Genomic DNA, 21,346 nt, shown 5'->3' on the forward strand with positions numbered 1-21,346 from the left:
ACTTACACGTATGCACATCCTGAACTAAAAGCGTAACACAAGCTGAGCAGTCATTTGCATTACTACAACACAATGCCACCACAGAGCTACGTGTGATTACGGTCCAGAATTTTACTGAGGTGATGGACACACACATGATCACAACCAAACAGTGTGTTCTTACCAACTATGTGCCGTGTAGCTCCTGATCACTTCTGTCACTGGGCACACTGCGGGAGTGTGTGTGTGTGTGCGTGCAGAGTTCACACGTGCTCGGGTTCGCCGTCAGTCCAGTCCATGGTTTAATACATCGGTCACGGCAAAGAGTTTCGATCTGTGAGTGCTTCCATCACAGCAAGATCTAAAACACAGAAACACACACACACACAAACACACACGGTTAAGGCGTGAAACTGCCTATTTCACATAAAGAAAAATTGCTGGCTTCTATTTTTCAACATTTATAGTTTATTCTCTATTTTTGAACATTAACAGTTTATTCTCACTGTTCCCGGTAATTTACCAAACCAGATCCAACGTATTAAAAATACATTTAAAGCAGCCAACCAATCAATACTGTATAATCTTAATACATGTGCTTATGATGATGCAATGATGAGGTGTCCTTTACTGGAACTGACAGTTACAAAGGCCACAGCTACTTTTACTAGGACTGGCAGGTACAAAGGTCATGCCCCCTTTCACTAGGACTGGCAGGTACAGAAACCACACCCCCTTTTACTAAGACTGGCAGGTACAGAGGCTACGCCCCCTTTTACTAGGACTGCCAGGTACAGAGACCACACCCCTTTTACTAGGACTGGCAGGTACAGAGGCTACGCCCCCTTTTACTGGGACTGACGGGTACAGAGGCTACACCTCCTTTTACTAGGACTGGCAGGTACAGAGACCACACCCCTTTTACTAGGACTGGCAGGTACAGAGGCTACGCCCCCTTTTACTGGGACTGACGGGTACAGAGACCACACCCCTTTTACTAGGACTGGCAGGTACAGAAGCTACACCCCCTTTTACTAGGACTGGCAGGTACAGAGGCTACGCCCCCTTTTACTGGGACTGACGGGTACAGAGGCTACACCTCCTTTTACTGGGACTGACGGGTACAGAGGCTACACCTCCTTTTACTGGGACTGACGGGTACAGAAGACACACCTCCGCTTATTCGGACTATTGGGTACAAAGGCCACGCCTCCTTGTAGGGGATTGATACACAGAAGCCACACCACCTTTCAGCAGGATAGGCAGGTACAGAAGCCACACCTCTTCTTACTAGGACTGACAGATACAGAGGCCACACTTCCTTTTAGTAGGACTGGCAGGTAAAGAGGCCACACCTTCTTTTAGTGGGACCGACAGGGTAGGGCTGGACAATATGAAAAAAACATTTTTTTCAACTTCATGAACGAGTCTCGATTACAATTTCAATTTTTTTGTTCTTACAAAATGCAACTGAAAAATTACACCACTGATTTATGAAGTTTTTTATTTATTAGAATGAACTTTGTAGATGAAATCTGTAGATGTGCAAAAATAGTAACAGCACCATCTGGAGCAAATAGTGCAAACAATGGTTCTTTTAAATAAAGAATATTTAAAAGAAAAACAATTGTTTGCACTATTTGCTATAGATGGAGCTGGCTAGATGTTGTGAAGGGGTTTTTCTTCACCAAGGGAAGAATTCTGCGATCATCCACTTTAGTTGTCTTCCATGGTCTTCCAGGCCTTTTGGTGTTGTTGAGCTCACCAGTGCATTCCTTCTTTTTAAAAATGTAACAAATTGTTGATTTGGCCACTCTTAAAGTTTCTGCTATCTCTCTAATTGGTCAGTTTTGTTTTTTCAGCGTAATGATGGCCTCCTTCACTTGCATCACCACCTCTTTGGACCACACAGAGAGAGTTCCCATGCTACCGAAAGCAAATTCAATGCTTGGAATCAACTCCAGACCTTTTATCTCCTTAGTTTTTCATGACATAACGAGGAAACAGACCACACCTGGCCATGAAACTGCTTATCAATCAATTGTCCAATTACTTTTGAGCCTGTGAAAATGGAAGGACTCTGTAGAAAAAAAAAATTGGCTGTAATTCCTAAACAGTTAATGCAATATTTTTGTTAAACCCCTTGAATTAAAGCTGAAACTCTACACTTCAATCACATCTTGAATGTTTCATTTAAAATCCATTGTGGTGGTGTAAAATTAGGAAAATTACAAAAATTGGACCTGACTGTATATTTAAACGTCGTCTCGATTAGAACATTTTGAAAATCACGTTAAACTGTAAATTTTAATTAACCAAATTAATCGTGAAAATCGCCCAGCACTAGCGACAGGTACAGAGGCCACACCTCCTTCACTGGAATTCACAGGCCACACCTCCTTTGCTTAGAATAGCAGGTATAGAGGCCACGCCTCCTTTTACTGGAACAGAGATGTCCAGATCCATTCAGATTCAATCACCTCCCAACTTCTGCCTAGTACACTGTTCATAAATATCGAAAGGAGGCGTGGTCTTTGTATGTGCAATGGGCCTAGACCTCAATGAGATCACCTGTAAAAATAAAAGGAATATAAATATTGAAACCAATGCAGTCTTTACAACTCTGCAGTCTCTCACAACAATCAGTGTTTCATGGATGTGTTACAGGGTTTTTTATTTGACTTGGTGTACGGTAAGAGCTCCTGATATGTAAATTCCCATTTGCTTATTTGATGATGTCAGACTTCAGGTCCACACTGTGTCTATTCATCCCTCCTCCGCCATTTCTCTGGAAATATAAAGCTGAGCAGTGTTTCTTTAACACACAGTTTCCCTGTTATTCATCAAACCTCCTCCGTCTCCCACTCCGGAACAATGGCGTATTTACTGAAGCGGCTGAATTACGCTCTTCTTAGTGTACAGGTTAAACAGAACCGCTGATATACTGAGATTAGTCAGCATGAATACACTCAAACCAGACCATTCCCCCATACACACACACACACACACACACACCTGCCTGAATGACCACACAGTTTCCTCTACATCAGCTGAGCAAACTCATAAATGACATCATATGACATCATGTCCTAACAGCAGTAGTGTTGTTCACTGTGCTTCAGGTTTTCAGGACTTGATGACAAATGCTTGAAAAGAATAGTTAGCCATTCTAACTGCATGTCTAAATCATTACACATTTGTATTAAAAGATACTGGGCCTCATTCATTAGTCTTGTGTAAGTTGTGTGTAAATTTTTGACTAAGTCAAATCGGTTTCATAAATGCTGATTTTCTTAGTGTATATATATTTCCTTAATGCCATTCAGGTCTGTATGAAATGGTCATATTGCTCTTATACAGCACTGTATCCCTCATTAACATCAGTTTTTGAAAAGAGCTATGTCTGTATTATTATTACTATTATCATTATTATTATTATTATTATTATTATTATATTAATTTCTTATTATCTAGTTCCAGTTTCACGTTGTTTGAGTACAGCATTAAAAAGTCCAGAAATAGGCAATCAACACACTGGTTTGAGAAATTGCTAGAACTTTTTTAAAACAATTTTGTTAAGAGAACCACTCTTTGCCTTTACAATGACTGGAACGTGTCCCCAGTTTTCACCCTGTTTTAATAATCCTTGTGAAATAAGGGGCATGTCGCACCTGGAAAAACGTTTGGTTTTTTTTTTTTTATGCCAGAACTGCATAACGTTAATAGCTTTGGAAGAGCTGCCTCTCGAGACCGGTCAGTGGGCGGAGTCTCTAAAGAGCCACCAATCATCAGGACTTTTGAGAATTTCTCTTGGCGCCGGCCTGATTCACTCCTCCACTGTACGCCCACCTGGAGGGGGGAAAAAAGGGAGACTCCGCCCCTTCTGCCGTCCACCACACAAAGAGCACTTTTGTCCCGTCACGCATAAGTGCTGTGTTTCCTCCGAGGAACGGGCTGAAGGCTTCACTGTGGGAGCGGATGACAGTTGACCAACTTCCAGGCCAAAAAAACAAGCGTTTTGTAATGAGGTCAAGGGATCTGAAAAAGTCTAGAGGCGCTGAAGGCAGAGCTCAAGCCTAGAGGGTTTATTATTTACTGGAAATTAAATAAAAGGAGCCGATGGACAATTAAAGGAAAAATCCACCCTGAACAACCTGCATAATAATCTTTATAATCAATTGCACTCCTCTGTGATGAGTTTCAGAGTTAACTATTTTAGTTTAAACTTCTTTCATCAACATGTCTACGTTCACTTTGGCTAACATTAGCCACTCTACCTGCTGATAGTGGAGCAGTGGCACAGTAGGATTTAGTACTCGATTCATCTCTTCCTGAGATGCGAGAGATGCGGCGGCGCTTTAGTCCTTTAGTCAGTCCGACTCTCATCGCCACATCTGTACACTCTGCTCAAACTTCCACAGCTTCACCTTTCATGATAATACCATCATCGATGCTGTTGTACTCATCATCTCGATCCACGTCTCTGCTGTAACTCTGCAGCTGCACTGCATTCTGGGACTTTGAGTCCAGCATTGGCACCAACGTCTCCCCTACTTCTTCGACCAAAAGTCACTAAACCCATCACAAATATTCCATATTTAATGTGTTTCTGGGTGGAGTTTTCCTTTAAACACAAGACCTCACTAGATATTGCTGCAGACTATTTATGGACTCCTTTCAAAAGAATAAAGGTGAGAGTGGGAGGAGCTAAAACACAATAAACAATACACAATTACACAGCCTCAGGACAGACACCGGAGAACGTCAGAACACCCTACAACTCGATCTAATAATGTGGATTGGCCAAAAGCAAGGACTTTAAAGTCAGACCTTCAAAATCAAATCAAATTTAAAATGGATGGCTGTAGAAAGAGGCTAGTGGTCACCTCATGCCTACATGCAGTCACGAGTCTATCTGCATTTTAAACTAGCTGAAAAATGACAAAACACCCACGTACACTGCGATACAAAAGCCAAGACAGGAAGTGACATGAGCATGTCAACTGTCTCCAGGCTGGTAAGTAAAGGGATATTTTAACAATAGCTCTGAGGTCTCGTAATGAACACCCAGAAGTTTTAGGATTTTAGTATGACAGGAACAAAAGAAAACAGGAGCATAGTGATGAGACAGTGATGAAAGAATCGGGCTTAAAATGAAACCCTGAGATACTCCAGACGTGAGGAAGAAGATAAATTCTCAACACAAAAAAGGTCAGCTCTCGATTCAGACGGACAAAAAAATAAAATAAAAAAAAAAATCACAGTATGAGCCTCGAAGACCTTTCTGTGATACATGATTTGTATCACAATACATAGGTTTGCTAACTAACTGCCAGCAATACAAAAAATCTGTGATGCACAGCTGGAAAGTAACATGCTCTCCGGTAACAGTACTTGAGTACAGAGTATAGCTTCAGAGTATAACATACTTTTACTTTTGAGTTCTTAAGAAGAAAATCAAATTTTTAAAAAATTACAGGGTAGCAAAGATGCACGGACGGCTACGATCTCGACCATTAATTTTACTTTTACTCAAGAGAATTACTTTTTTTTTTTTCTTTTTCTAGTCAGTGTGTCTTATACTCTTTCCACCATGGGTTTGATGATACTTTTTATTTAACTTCTACAAAAATAAATTATTTAACATTGAAAAGGAGGATGCTTAAGAAAAAAACATGCAATTTTTCTTAACAATATTAAAAAGTAAAAAAATAAAAAACAAAAAACATTAAATCAGCTTTTTTCAAATTCCATTCACTTTGTAATTATCAATAAATGTAAATACTATGAAAAGATATTGCGATATCTTAGAAGTGTATTGTGATAATTTATCAAAATATCGATATTATATCGTCATAGCGCCCAGCTGTACCATGAACAACTGTAACAAAGTGCTAAAAATCCAGCTACATTTAAATAAATAAATAAATAAAGGATTCTGGGTTGCAGTGTATGCAACATGCTGACTAAAACTTTCTCCGATATTTGAGATCTAAGTAAAAAATGGAAAGTTAATTAAGAAATTACTTTAGAAATGAACTACGCATGAATGTTATGACAATATCCGAACATTTTCTTGCCATAATGATATAGATTTCACGTGCACATGCAGCTTATGAAAGTTGATTAGTCACGAATGCAAAAGTAGGAGTAATTAATTCTAAATCACGGGAAACCTCAGGACTGGAGCCAGGCGAGGTGTGTGAACTGGGAGGAGTTGCTTAATAATACAAGTTGATAAACGTGGATAAATACGTCTGTCATGAATCCACATCCCAAAAGTACACACACGTAGTGAACACATGTCCTGCAGTATGATGAATAAAAGGCAGTAGATCACAGATGTGGCTCTCTATTGTTTATCTGAGCCGAGTGCTATAGGAGAGGGAAAATACGCAGCTTTTAAGAGATTAGTGTCCAAACATTACTCACATGGCACGATGAATGGCTGCTGAGTCATGTGGAGTCGGTGTACACTAACGCCTTTCATCACGTAGTACGAGATCACCACAGCTAATGCTAACTTTAACACAATTAGCCTGTTACATTACCACAAGAAAACACAACTAGATACTGTCATTAATGATCAAAAACAAGATTTCTGTAACATGTGCTGCGTTCGACTACATCAAAAAAAAAAAAAAAGGTTTCTATGGTAACATCTTACATGGGGACTTGTACGCAGACGATCGACATAATCTAAGACTAATACTACACAGATTTTTCAAAAATGTGAACTGTATAATCATTGATATGGCTTTCGTTGATCGCTGCTCATCTCTTCTTCAATGAGTACTTTAGTATTTCGTCGAGTCTGTCATAATAGTAATAAAACCTTGTGGCCTGCCACTTTATTCATTCTTGCCCTCGTCTTTCCTCCAAGCTAACTTCTTGCATTATGATGTGATGATGGATTCAAAGATGGTTTAGTTGTCAAACAGATCAGACCCCCTGTAGTGGTTTAAGCAATGACTGTATTTAGGGGTGAGCGATATAACAAAAATATCATATCATCGTTCAGCGCTTAACGAGTGTTCAGCTTCATCTAGAAAAAAAATTTGATTATATTCTAAATCATGTATAAGGTTTTCATTTCACCCTTGTAACACTGAAAAGGAGAAGACTAAATCTGTAAAAATGTTAACATTTCACAATTTACAAGCCGTAAAATGTTAACATCACGTTAGATGTTTCCAGTCAGTTTGTAATTTTTTTTTCCAAAAACAAAACATGTAATAAAAGGATATCACAATATCTCAGAAAAATGTATTGTGACACAATGTATCACGACATCGATACTGTCACATAACCCAGCCCTAATTATATTAAAATCTTTTAAATTTACACCTACACTGTAATGCGGATAATCCCTATCCGCCGTAAATCAGCTCTAAGTCGCACTTATTTTCCAGCAGTGCTACTCTAAACATAATTTTAAAAAAAAATATTTTTCTTCTCTACGTTACATTACCTCTATCGACGTCTCCACCATGGGTAAACATCTAGGGCTTGCCAAATCGCTATACAATGACATCATAGTCCATCATTTAACAATAAGCCGGAGATTCCCTGGAGCAATCCCACGTTATACAAACACGGAAAATTTTCTATTTTCATCATCACTGCTCTCAATCAAATGATAAGCTATCGAACTGCACCAGCATTTCTGCACGCATCCACGAGCAATAAAAGCTAATGCTCTGAAATGGACTTTTCTAAATGCCTTCCATCAGTCGCTGAGGCAGAAAGAAGGACGATGATGGACCTGTTTCGTTTATTTTTTTTTTTTTCAAAGGAGGATTTTCTCACCATCTTGTCATTTTCCTTATCAGTCATACACAAGCATGTGTTTTTGTTCATTATCCCTCATCAGGAGCTTATTTGCTAGTTAGAACTTGGTGAAAGAGATCAGTAGAGTCTGGCTCAAGGCTACATCATTCATCATTCAGCACACCAAACGCAGAGAGTGAGGTTCTGACACCGAGCCCATTATAGATGTGGTTTACTGAAAGTGAAGCTTATCAATCGTAGTTCACAATCGTTTTATATGTAACTTCTTGTGGGATATAAACGTTTTCCTGAATGAAGTGAATTGTCATACCAAACCAACTTTAATTAATGGTGTATTTGTTCCATATAGCACACATAAAATAACTATAAGAACATCCAGACAGCAGTTAATCACAAAACTTAGCCAGGATCTCTGTCAGGGCATAAAAATGGTATCACAGATATTGGTGAAAAAAAAAACAGAATTTGTTCCGATCCTGTAAAAAATATGGGAACTGGATTTGGAAGTTTTTTTGGAACTGGAAAAGTTTACACATAAAGACACTTGATTGAATTTTTGTTTATATTTGTACTTTATTATAGTTATTATATTTGCAGTGTAACTGATGTGTGTGAAAGCCATGGTTTGGTGTAAGTCGTGTTTTTAGCTATGTATTTTTTTTCTGCAATTAAAAAAAAAAAAAAAAAGTAAAATTTTGTAGTTTTTAAAGAAAAACATATTGAATGGGTATCAGTATTGGCTGATACTCAAGGTTTCAGTCTCAGTATCAGAAAAAAACAAACAAAAACTTCCAATCAGCTACTTTCGGTTATTATGCAGCTTTCACAACGTGACAACATTTGTACACTTCTTTTTATATACTATCTCAAAAATCCACTGGATTAAAACACAAGTGAAACTGTTCATATAGCTTATAAATTGGATTTTTTTGATGAGTTTTTGAATTATTTAACATTTATGGAAGGAGTCTCCAGTGTCAGCACTTTGTAACAGTCAGAGGTAAAGCTGTAACGTTGTGCTGTTTCTCAGTAACACGACAAGCTGCGTTTTTTGTCTTATTAACTTAAAGAAAGAGACGCAGGTGAGGGAACGACTGTTTATAGCTGCTATAATGCAAGTGAACTTATTTTGCAGATGTTCCACAACTATACATGGATAAAGAATATGATGCTTCATTTTATAATTGATATAAAATTGTAATTATTGGCAAATTGTTCTTGTTATAAGAGGAATAATACACTAGAGCACTTCCCCAAGTGTTGTATTCCTTACATATCACCCACCTCCAGTAAGATAGGTGCTTGCGCTGTTTTTAAATTTTTAATCGGATAATCGTAGTTTGCGATTGTGTGTGAAGCTGCTTTCCGAAAGGAGACCTTAGAAGACAGATAACCAGAGCCACAGCTAGTTGACTGAGCACTACACGAAACGACGCTCCATCCATCCAGGTGTGCGTACCTGAGCAGCAGAGGGTCAGTGTGCTTCGGCTTCATCCGAGAGACGTGTCGTTACACGACGGGCTGCTTATCGGCCCGTACCTCGGCCGAGATACGAAGCCTCGGGGCAACAATAACTCAACAACAGCTCCTCCTACGCACAGAGACATGGCAGGCAAGGCCTCGTCCTAACACGGTGTTAACTCGCCAGATATATCTATGAGAGGGCATTTAAGCTAACTTCACCTCCGTGCTTCAGGTACATTTAATCTCATACACTATTCAGCCCTACCTTCAGGCCAGACGTGAGTCATGCTGTCCTGTCAGAGCACAAGCGCAGACTGGTAATGTTGACACTTTTTATACCAGGTATTAGGAAAGCAAATTACAGCCTAGAGTAACAGAGTTTACCTGAAGGAGACCCTCAAACCTCCTGCATCTGAAGCAACCTTACAATACAGTAAAGGCGTAAATGGAAATATAGTGAGTAACAGGTGAGTTATAAAAGCTCTGGATATATCCAAGTAATCTAATTCAGTGGGTCTCAAAGTGGGGTCTTCGGACCCCCAGGGGTCCCGCTTTTTTTTTTTTTAATACAGTGGAGAAAATCACAACCCACATTATCAAAGTTATTATATTTAGGGGTCCAAGCACCAAAACACAACTCAGGCCTAATATATTCTATCAGTGGAAAGTTTAGGAATAGAAAGCTCTATGGCTCCAAAAAAATATTATTCGAAAAATGTTTAAACTGTTCGTAAAATAAATGCATACTGAGGGGGTCCATGGAATTTATTTTACAGTTAAAGGGATCCCTGGCTACAAAACGTTTGAGAACCACTGCTCTAATTTAAGCCTCATCCTCAACCTTTTCATCTTTCTGACATCACTTCTAGCAATCCCATAATTCTGTTCACAAGACAAGCATTCCATAAACAACTGCATGGTCAGATCATTTAGCAAAAACATTCTGGAAACTAACAGAAATACTATTTTTTTTTAAAATTAAGGTTCCTCTGTTCAGCATACAGATATAAACTTCTTCGCTCTACATAGCCTGTTACCTACAATACTAAAGCCCAAAGATGAGTCGATTTTTCTAGTTTAAATTTCTTTCCCCAAAAATGTTGCCGTATTTTCACCTCGTGTTAACAGTTACCTACGTTACCCACAATGCCATTCTACCTGCTGATAGTGGTGCAGTAGGATTTAGCTCTCACTTCATCTCTACTTAAATAGAGCGATGCAGCGGCGCTTTAGTCCTTTTGTCTGTCCAGCCCTCTCACCTCCTCAGCTGTACACTCTGCTCAAACATCATCTTCCAAAGCTTCAACTTTCATGCTAATGGGCTACTTGCACAAACACTTTCGCCTTATAACCAAGACGGCACTTCTGCTTCCAGCTTGTCCACTATAATGCCAGTGGCGCTATTTTACACCTGGTGACTGCAGGAGCTCCTGAAAATAAACATCAGCAATGTTCAGCATGAATGTAAGAACACTTGCAAAGCTCCTTTTAGTAGGCTGGAGAAAGGCATCAGACTGTATGCTTCTTCATACATAAACTACCATGAAGGTAATAAAATACCTATGAATGAAATGAAACCCCCAAGCTAATGTTAGCCCAACACTATGACTTTATTGTAAGATTGAAAACAACAAATGTTAGATGTTGCTGTCTCGCTATACTGCTGAATGTAAACAGTGCTACTGGAGACGCGAGATTCTTGCTATTTCAAAATAGAAATTCGTCACAGCGCCCATACTGCCGTCAACACTCATTATCTCGTTGATCACTAACTACCAGAGTCGAGTCTCTGCCCTAACTCGGAGCAACTGCATCCCATAGCTGCATTGCATTTTGGGAGTCTCTGAGTCCATCTTTCGCTCCAGCATCTCTCCATGTTGTTTACGATTTCTCATTAACATGGTATCAAACGTTGCTGAAAACTGATTCTTGACAGAAGAAGCTCTTGCTCGTTTGTCGTTAGGTGCTAAGAGCGAAATCTGACAGCTGTCCCTTATGTCTGAGGTTGTCGAAATTATTTGCACCTATTGAACGCCATTGTACATACAATAACAATGTCCCCTTGTGACGTCAGCACGGCACAACTGCTAACTTCTCACAGGAATAACAAAAATACAGTGCTAACCAACAAATTTGAACCTAAATCATTAAATACATCACTAATATTGCTATAGAAATATATTTAATATGTCTGAGAGTGAAGTTTTACTTTAACAGTTAGGTTAAAGGCTTATTTAAGAGTATCAGCTGTGTGTAAGGTGTAAAGTGCATTTATATAGGGACTGAAATGTATTTGGAACACATCCACTGGCAATAACAGGTCTCTAGTACTTTAGGGGTTTCTTGTGTATACATTTCTGTGTGAAATTCTGACTTTTATACAGATTTGACTTTAAAATCATTCTTTAAAAAACCTCTCGCCTTGCTACAAACTCATTCCTGTCTGAGATTTCGCGCCATTTCCCGTCGCACGCGCAGGTGAAACTGAGGCCACGTCCTAAACCGCGAACTACTTCACTAGTCCACTAGGTCTAGATACTCCACTGATATTCTGACGTACTATTTAGTACTTCAGCACGCGGTTGGAAACGGAGCCGCGAGCGTTTGCGGGGCTGAGTTGACAGGACGGAACCTGTTAACCTAAGCAACATTTTTACTTACAAAAGAACTTTTTGTTTCTATTCCTGCGCTTATAATGTAGTTATAATAGATAAAAGGTGTTTTTAATTCAAAACAACAACAAACCAGGTGAATGTCGAGACATGAGCACTGATTCCTACCTGTCAGTTCATCCACGGCGGCGTTTCTCACAGCAACTTTTCCACTTTTCTCCTTTATGCTTATTTCAATTCAAACTGAAACTAAGTTTGTAACTTTTGTAGTTGCTATATAACGCGGTGTTCATTTATTTCTTTGCCGTTTTCCCCATTAAACTCACCTTATCAGCCGCATTGCTCCATTCCTACTCTCTCTCACCCTCTCTCTCTCTCTCCTTTTTCTCCGTGAGCATATGCTTCTATTGGCAACTGGGTTGCCAGATTCTATAAATCCCCAATCACGGTGTTTGTAAAACACACTCACGAAAACCCATATAAAATAGCTTATTTCATTTCAAATGTGTGCTAAGCCATAAAGCTATAAATTAAGCTTTAATGTTAAGATATATATTATTTTAAAAGCAACAACAAAAATGTAAAACACTTTTTTTCCTTGTCAATCAAAATATAATAAAAAAAAATGAGTTAGATCCTATCTGGCAACCCTGCTGAATGACTACACTCTTAAAGGGGACGCGACATATTTTGTCAAATCCTCCATTTAGCAAGATTGTTAATCTGACAATTATGCGTTTATTATGCATTTTTATTTATATAATTTATTGAAAATTAATTTGCAGTAGCATGTTAAACAGGTGCTTCTTTCAATTTTTAGGATCGCCTTTTGATTAATGACTCTTTTTGAGTCTAGTGTATACATTTAGCCTACATAAGAGACACCATTTTATAGCAGTTAGTCTACACAATATATATATATTTTTAATTATAAGCTCAAAATTTGCACATAATCTCTGTTTTTATTTTTCTGGGCAGCTGTGAGTGAAATGGAGTGCTGCTGTTCTGTAGCGCCCCCTTGTGGTTGATAGTGAGAATGACACAGGACACATCAAGTAAGAATTCATTAGCCATTTTTAATGTGTTTATTTTATTTTTTTTTTTTTGACACCACATGTCTATTGAATACTCGATTCTGATTGGTCAGAAAGTGTTGATTCATTTTCTCTAACAGAATCTCTGACAGTAGTTCCAGCTGCAAGACAAATCACAAGTTTAATGCGCTCATTCTTATTCACAGGGATACTCCATATACACATATTTGTTTATTCAACAATTATGGAAGGAGTCTCCAGTGTCAGCACTTGGTAACAGTCGGTTTTCCAACACAGTAAAGTCTTCAGGACAGAGGAGTTTACGTTCTGCTGTTTATCGGTACGATGACAAGCCATGTTTTGCTTCAAGAGAGAGAAAAAAAAGAGGCTGGTGTTGTAAAGGGGGTTCTTGGGCATTGATTGTTTTCCTATAAAAGCATGTCCCAAGTGGTTTATTCTTTTTTTATCACATTATCGGCACACGTCCAGGTGAAACACAGCAGTGGGCTGAAATATAGCACAGAGTAATGCTTTAAGTCGGTCTGATCAATGTCAGTTCATTCATATAATGTCTCTGACACCTTATGCAGTGTAATAGTGCAATCCAGTGCAAATTTCTTAGGCAAGTTCGTTTTCCGTGTCCCACATGTTCCCTGCGAGCGCACTGGCACAGCTCTCTATCATCCAGGCAGCCACAGCAATCTGATTATTCAGTAGGACAGCGTCAACACTGGAGGTACCGTTCTGTATGGAGGCCAGGTGTGTGAACACAGCTCCCAGAGTGTGTGACCCAGAGCCAAGCAATATGTGTCTAAACGGAGTGTCCCAGGGAGACACGTAGGGAGACAGCAGATTCCTCTCCACCTGCAGACACACAGAGAAAACACACATCATGGATTGTTTTCATTTTGTCTACGTCTACGTGGCAATGATACAATCACGACGACTTTTGATTTACCCCCATGATTTGGTCATTGATGATGCGACATTGCTGCAGGTCATAAAGGTCGCTGTTTTCCATGCTGGTGATGAGTCGATTAGAAGCACGACTGTATGAACCCAAAGCTGACATCAACCACTGCATTTGCACATGCTCTGTAAGGTGGCTGAACTGAAAATTTGAGCACACATATGCCTCATTTTGATTAACTGCTGTAATCCATTTTAATCCTGGGGATTCATGATACCTTCATTTACAGGAATGATGTATTCATGAATACTTTGTTTATTTCAGTGAATACTTTATTTATTTAACATTAACCACACACACACACACACAAACACACACACAAATACAGTATTTATGGTGTAAATGTCTCACATTTAGCCATTTAGGTGAGTTGTATGGTTTGCCCAAAAGTGCAGCCTTAGGCAAAAAAAAAACAGCTTGAGCAATGTAAAAAATAACTAATAATCAGCTAATTTTTGTGTTATTTTACACCCATCACAGACCTGAACGGGTTAAATTAACCTCAGTGGCGCAGCTGTTCCACCAAGGATCAAATCTCAGTTGTGACCAAAAGGATTCAATGGTTTTTGGTTGATTTACACATTTGACACATGAAACAAAGACAAATACATATATAATGTAAACCTATGCAAAACTGTTTAATCATCATAGCTCTAGGCTGTTTGCTGATTCGCTGACACTGAGTCAGTCAGACTGAAATCAAAGCAGTTTGTTGTTTTTCAGTTTCAGAAGCAACTGAAGGAAAGGAATGACTCATTGCTTGGCAGCTTGTTCAAACTGACTGAATCATTTGTGAACCTGCCTCTGGGGTTTAAATCAAGTCCTGAATCTTTGTGTTCACACCAGTATGAATATAATTAGACATTCGATTAGGTGGCCCATGAAATTTTCTGAGAAATACCAAATTGTCTGCAAATGCTGAGTTCAGCATTCCAGCACATAATAAGCAGAAACGATGTGCAAAATGATGAGAATTTATTGATGTTAATGTCTTCCTTATCTTGGTGCAGGTCGGAAGCCTTACCTTCTGCAGACGCATCACTTCTTTGTTGATTTTGACTATGTGTATATTCATGACGTTTTTGTATTTCTCCACGTTCAGTCTGAGCAGGCGGTCATGCACCAGGCGAAGAGCCATCACCCCTGCGATCTCACCTGCTGCCTTGGCCACCACAAGCAATTCCGTAGATGTTTTAGCTTCCAGATTCTTTCTGGTGTCTAACATGGTGCCGAAGAATGGGTACTGTTTATTCTGAAAGAGAAGAAAGAGAAGTTACTCCTTAATGGTACAAAAATACAAAAGTGTGAGAATAATAAGTACTCTAATAACTGTGTTACTTACCTCAGTAAATTGGAATGAGACTGACGGAATACCAGCGAAGGTCTGGAATGGATAAGTGGGGTCATCCATCCTCATCGGCTCCATCCTGTGGAAATAAATTACAATTCAAACGCATGATGTCCTCAGTCCTAACCTCAGGTTGCCGTCTGTACGCACATTCTCCCCGTATTCGCATGGGCTTTTACCAGGGTTCTCCGGTTTCCTCACACCTATAAAAACATGCTGACTACTCCATATTGCCCCTAGGTGTAAATAAGTGAGTGAATGTGTGTGTGCATGATGCCCTGCCATCCCATCCAGGGTTTATTCTCGCCTCATACCCAGTGTTCTTGAGATAGGCTCTGGATCCATCGCAAGCCTGACCAGGATAATGTGGCAAGTGAAGATGCAAATGAAAATTTGATGTCCCTGTTTTAGAAAATGTGTTGTTTCAATTTAAATACATACACAGCCACCTCCCAGTTGTTTCCAGCCACTTGAGAATATAAACTCTTGCTGGGGTCACTGGGGGAAGATACCTGCAACAAAAGCAGGGAATTAGTTCTCTCCCAAATTAACATAATGTAAAATCTTGCATGGAAAAGCTCACCTCTTTCAGAGTACTTTCTATCAAGTCATACATCAATGGGCTTGCACTTGCTTTGAAAACGGAACCTGTTCAGAATATTTAAATAATGTGTATGTGTAAAGGTCTTATAGGTATAATTTAGTTTATGTTGTTTTTCATTTAAATAATGAAAAAAATTAAAATAATTACACCTGTGACAACCCCATCCAGGCTAATGTAGGAGAAGGCTTTCATATTCAATGAAGACAAATAGCCCTGTTGGTGCAAAAACATGAAATGTGATCAGCTGAATAGTCACAATGAGCTGATCATTTCTTGCTGTATAGTCCACACAGTACACACAGACTGCTATCCAACCTCCAGCCACTCGGTGGCACCCACAGCCCCGTATTCTCCAGCACTCCAGCTTGCAAACACGATGCTCCTCCTGGGTCTGAATCCATCTTCAGAAGAAAAATGGTTAAATGTTATAAATGTGTAGCTTATACATGTTTTAAAAAAACAACATTTTAATAAGTCACATTTCTATTAAAAGCTCACCTTCATGTATCATGCTGGTAATAACTCTGGCTAACTCAATCAGCAAGCTCGTGCCAACAGTAGACTTCGCAAATCCAGGACCCCAGGCATCTCTCTGAGCTCCAATCACCACATAACGATCTAAAGCAGAAGATAAAGATGAGTCAAACGAAGACATGGGAGATTTTAGAGTGGCGTTAGACAGCGATCTTCACCACATCAAACATCAAAACACCAACTGAGGGAAGATCTTTTGGAAGAATGTTGTTCATCCCTCCAATAGACTGCTTGTGATGTATGAACACCTTACTAAGACACTCAGTGTTGGTTTTTTGCTTAATTTGATATCCGCCTGTAGATATATTTGTTTTTGGAGTCATGAATCATTGTGTACCTGGATCTATGAAACCCTTGATGACTCCAAACATGTTGAAGATCTTCGTCACAGTGAGATCGTTGTTGACGTCAACAGAGACAACGTCATCATCACCACCAAGCTTGTATGTTACATCTCGCAGACTGCCGCTAGCCCATTCAGGAGGTGGATCATGACCTCCCATTTTACTGAAAATCATAATCTAGACACAGTGTAGCACAAGACCTGAACGATAATTATGTGGAACTGAGAACTTCACTTGATCAGGATTGTGTGCTTTACCTCATGATCGCTGCAGCTGTACTGGCTCTGATGGTCTGGGCAGGTATGCTTGGCAGACCAGAGGATTTAGCTGGAGGAAACTGAGTGTGGTTGAAAGATGGGAAACCTGGAGTGAATGGATCACCAGAACCACGATGGACCTGTGCAAAAAAGTCAATATGAAGAACTAAAGAACCTCTCTAAATGTAATAAATAAAATAAAAATGTATTACAGAATAAAACATTAAGGCATGATGGTGGTGCAGCAGGTAGTGTTGCCAGCTGATAGTCCCGGTTCGAACCAGACCACGGGTTAATGTCAGTGTGGAGTTTTTAATAAATTAACTTTAAGGCCAGTACATACATGACCAAACAGACTAGTTTCTTCATCAAACGAGTAGTCAGCAGGATCCGGATAGATCAGCACTGCACTTGCGTTCACACTGGCAGCGTTAGCAACCTGTAAGTTAAACAAAAGTAAAAATTTGTACACAAAAATTCAAGATAAATTAAAAACTATATATAGACTTTGGATTGTAAAATTGTGCCAACCTTTTCAGCAAAACTTATTTTTCCAGCTCTGATCAAGACGATCTTTCCTTCTGAACTTATATGTAAATCTTGCAGGGACTTAAAGTCCCCTGTTTGTCCGTAATGAGCATACAGAACTGCACCCTGTAAAAAATATATTTTATTCATCAGTGTCCTGAGAAGAAATATTCAGGCAGAACAGAAAACAGCTTAAACACAAACCTGTGCTGTTCCAGTCGGACTGTAGGCCAAATAGCCAGGTTCAGAAAATGTTTTATTATGGAACACCACTGTGTTGGTGCCTTTTGTAGGACGGACATGGAGCTTAACAAAGTGTGAATCAGTCCAAGGCATCATGCCAAAATCAGTGAATTTTTTCCACACTTTACTGCTCATCTCCATGTCTCCTGGAGATCCTGCCTGATGACTGGTACTTGAGAATTCACTGAGTAAGAATCACAAAGAGAAAGAGACTCTATTCAGTAACCCAGACCTCTTCATAACTTTAGATTAGTTGTGTCTGGTTGGAATCAAAACTTGTAGTAACATTGGCCCTTCACAGGTAAGTCTAAACAGACCTATTCTAGACTGTGTTTAAAAACTGGATCCAGGCATTGGCACTGGAGCTTGGGTTATTTGTCCAGACATTAGATAAATTTGTGTAAACATACTTAAGACTGTTTTCAATGCTGCTTGTGGTCAGTTTATTTTTTAACAAGGATGTAATATTGCTCCAGTCTAAGATTGTTTCTGTCTGAACCACATCTTCAGAGGAAGTAGACTCTATGCAGCTTGGAGTGCCTCCATCTCTCTTTGTATGAGCAACGTAGCCAATCAGGGATCCTGGAAAAAGCAAAATCAGAAACACAAAGTTATTTCCAACACTTACAACCAGAGAATGAATCTGAGCCATTTGTCAACCAAGGCCAGAGACTCTAAAGAACTCCAACTGCCTTCTTCGGCAAGTGGGCACTTGTGCAACATAGGTCTTACACACTTCCGAGTTGTGAGGGAAGTCAGCAAGGGCATCTTTGGGGTGTTTGTGATCACCATTACCCTAGTTATACTTTGAAACATTCCCCTTAGGCCCCACCATGCAAAATTTGAAGACAGAAATGATGGAAGTTGCAGAATTAGGGACTCTTCCTACTATTTTGCAAAATTATTTATTTAAAATTGAGATTATTACCTAACAATGAAGTACATACAGTATATGATGATGGATTTACAGAAAACCTTTACATTTAGCTACGATTTCCATATCTTAGCTGATCAACATTACAGCAAGGTGAACATTGTGTACATTCAAATTTTTTGCCAAATGATTACTTTAACAAGTGTGTCAGCAATTAGTATGTTTCCTCTCCCCTGCTGGACTTTCTTTGTATTGCAAGAGTTTCCTTGCCTGCCTTCTTTTGATGACATCAGCAATAGTAGCCCGTTTAAGGAAGCATAAGTAGGATAGAACAACAAGACTAAACAATATTTTTCACATGGGAGGACAATTATTCTCAACCATGATGTGTGTCAAATGTTTCCCCATTCATCACCTAAACCAGGCTTTAATGGAATGATGTCAGATGAAGTTCCGTACCAAAAGCAAACAGGAAAAGAGCGGCAGTAACCATGAAGCAGATGCTACTGAAAGTATGCTGGCTTGATCTGATGAAGGAAGGATGGACGCGATTAGTCACAACCTCTTCGACTCTGTTCCCTTCAGCTTCCTCATCCAAATCAGACATTATCAGTTCCAGTTGACTGCTGTTATCCTCCATGATCCGGGGCTGATAGAACGTTGCGTAGAAATGTGGCTTCCCGATGAACTGTGGACATATGGCAAACTTCGATAAAGATTAAAGCTTACTGTATTTTATACAATATATAGTGTGGTCAGGATCTTTTGTATTTAAAGTGTTGTAGCTTAAGAGCACTGACCTAGAATCCGTTCCCTCATTGTAAAGGTGGAATGTGTTGGAGGACCTACTTTTTTTTCCCAATATAATTCCACAGTGAAAGAAATAAAAAAAAATCTACCAGCAAGGTGCCCTGTGATAGACCTGTCTTTCCTTCTAGGATCTCCCCCTCCTTAGGTTAAAAACACACCTTTTCACTCTTGCTTTAGAGTCTGGCTGAACGAGCTGCCTATTTTTCACCCTGTTAATCCTTCTATTTTAGGCATTATATTGTTATTTCCATTCTTATTAGTATAGTTATTATTTGTATGTTTATTTTTTTTATTTTAATTAGCTTTTAAATCTTAACATCCTTACACAGCACTTCGGTCAATGAAAGTTGTTTTAAATGTGCTATATAAATAAATTTGATCTGACTTCCAATATTACAATCCTTCCCATTTCCATCCATCAGGATGTAAGGTAACAATGCCAATTCCAATCCCACAATCTATCCAGCTTCAAAATGATTTTATATAGTGTGTAATCTCTATTTAATATACTCACTCACTTTTTTTTTCACTTTCGCTTTATCCTGCATGGATCTGGAGTGGATCCCAGGAACACTGGGCATGAGCTAGGAATACACCTGGGATAAGATACCCGTGCACACACACATATTCTCTCCTAGCAATTTAGCATAGCCAATCCAGCTACCTACATGTTTTTGAACGGCGGGAGGAAACCGGAGAACCCGGAGGAAACCCGTGCAGACACAGTGAGGACGTGCGAAACTCTGCACAGATCGAACCCAGGACCCTGGAGCTGTGAGGCGGCAACGCTACCCACCACAACCCTTTATTTAATAAAAAGAATATATGTAATATGAACTTTGGACCTTTTTATTCTTAAAAAAAGGTATTTTAGTGTCTCAAACTCACATTCCGATAGTGAAATTAATCCGATACAAAGCCTTACGTTGTTATTCCTCCATTTACTGGATTATTAAAGGGATTGAAGTGCATACATGAACTTTTTTCTAGTCAGATTGAGCTTTCAGTCGAATTATTAGTGGATTATGAACAGATTATGATGCTGCATGTACATGTCCTGTATGTCTCTTTAAGAAATGCTTTGGAGAAACTTGCATACTACTGCACTGCACTACACTACTACACTGTGTTATAGAGTATTTAAGTATACTGTACTAAAAAGTACTCTATACTCTCACTATACTGTATAACTCAGTGTAGTAGTGCAGTGTGTGGAGTTTGGACATAAACAGAGAAATCACAGCGTCGGGATTTTTCCCGTTTTACAGCAAAAAAAGAGACTAACAACTCAGGAAAGATGTGATACCTGAATTTACAACATCACCAGCACTGAAAAACAGCAGGTTAATGATAACATGTGTACAAATAACTGTAAACATGAACACTTCCTCTCCACAGGAGAGGAATGCATGTCACGTGACCAGTGAACTCTAACAACTCGAACAACAGTAAACAGAAGAAAGACACAGCTTCCCTCCTCACTGTGCAACCAAAATCCCCCCAAAAGCTAGAGCATTCCACCTAAAACCCCCAACTCAATGCTTCTTACCAGCAAGATGCTTCTGAGGAACAGGGTTCTGCAAAATAGCAGCAGTCATGTGAGTGGCTTGGGGCTCAGATCATATCCTGCTTCCTGGATTTGGGCATAAAAGCTATAAAAGTCACCGTGTCACAGTGTTCAAACTTCTTCTTTCACTTTTTAATTACACTCTTTCTATCTGCTGTGGTTGTTGTTATTGTTTTATATTTTTCCCAGCAGAGGTTTTTTTTTTTTTTTTTCTTGCATGGGGTGGGGAAACTCCCAAAATCAGAGTTAGGAGTTAGGGTTTAAATGCAAAAATCTGAATGTAAATGTATTGTTTGGAATTTGGAGGTTGTCATAACATCTTGAATCTTAAACAGAATGAATTTCATACTTATGAACATTTTGCAATGCAACATTATACTAGCTGGT

The 21,346-nt window shown here is 39.2% G+C and overlaps 2 protein-coding genes across 4 annotated transcripts in view; both read right to left on the reverse strand.

The window, feature by feature from the left end:
* tnk2b (tyrosine kinase, non-receptor, 2b) overlaps positions 1 to 12,239 on the reverse strand; it is a 52,185-nt gene extending 39,946 nt beyond the window's left edge. Inside the window, exons 1-2 of one of the 2 annotated variants that reach the window (XM_053227482.1) lie at positions 12,173 to 12,239; positions 164 to 340 (exon numbers count right to left, since the gene is read on the reverse strand). The gene's annotated coding sequence lies outside the window, so the exon portion shown is untranslated. Of the gene's footprint in view, positions 1 to 163; positions 341 to 12,014 lie in introns of both variants that reach the window. The other variant, XM_053227481.1, reaches the window with a different exon arrangement.
* A 695-nt stretch (positions 12,240 to 12,934) lies between these two features.
* LOC113546402 (transferrin receptor protein 1-like) lies at positions 12,935 to 21,158 on the reverse strand. Of its 2 annotated transcripts, none has more exons than XM_026946256.3 (17): positions 20,942 to 21,158; positions 19,042 to 19,270; positions 18,119 to 18,290; positions 17,670 to 17,892; positions 17,469 to 17,591; positions 17,281 to 17,376; positions 16,938 to 17,077; positions 16,674 to 16,843; positions 16,301 to 16,420; positions 16,118 to 16,203; positions 15,952 to 16,015; positions 15,782 to 15,846; positions 15,640 to 15,710; positions 15,193 to 15,277; positions 14,875 to 15,102; positions 13,839 to 13,991; positions 12,935 to 13,744 (listed from the first exon to the last, which is right to left on the reverse strand). In XM_026946256.3, the coding sequence occupies exons 2-17, from the start codon at positions 19,220 to 19,222 to the stop codon at positions 13,499 to 13,501; spliced, it is 2,223 nt and encodes a 740-aa protein (XP_026802057.3). In that variant the 5' UTR covers positions 19,223 to 19,270; positions 20,942 to 21,158; the 3' UTR covers positions 12,935 to 13,498. The 2 variants fall into 2 exon arrangements, with proteins under 2 accessions (XP_026802057.3, XP_053083463.1); XM_053227488.1 differs by lacking the exon at positions 20,942 to 21,158 and adding an exon at positions 19,911 to 20,859.
* Positions 21,159 to 21,346: the final 188 nt, after the last annotated feature.

The sequence above is a fragment of the Pangasianodon hypophthalmus genome, chromosome 21 (genome assembly GCF_027358585.1).
Source record: "Pangasianodon hypophthalmus isolate fPanHyp1 chromosome 21, fPanHyp1.pri, whole genome shotgun sequence".
Lineage (NCBI taxonomy): Eukaryota > Metazoa > Chordata > Actinopteri > Siluriformes > Pangasiidae > Pangasianodon > Pangasianodon hypophthalmus.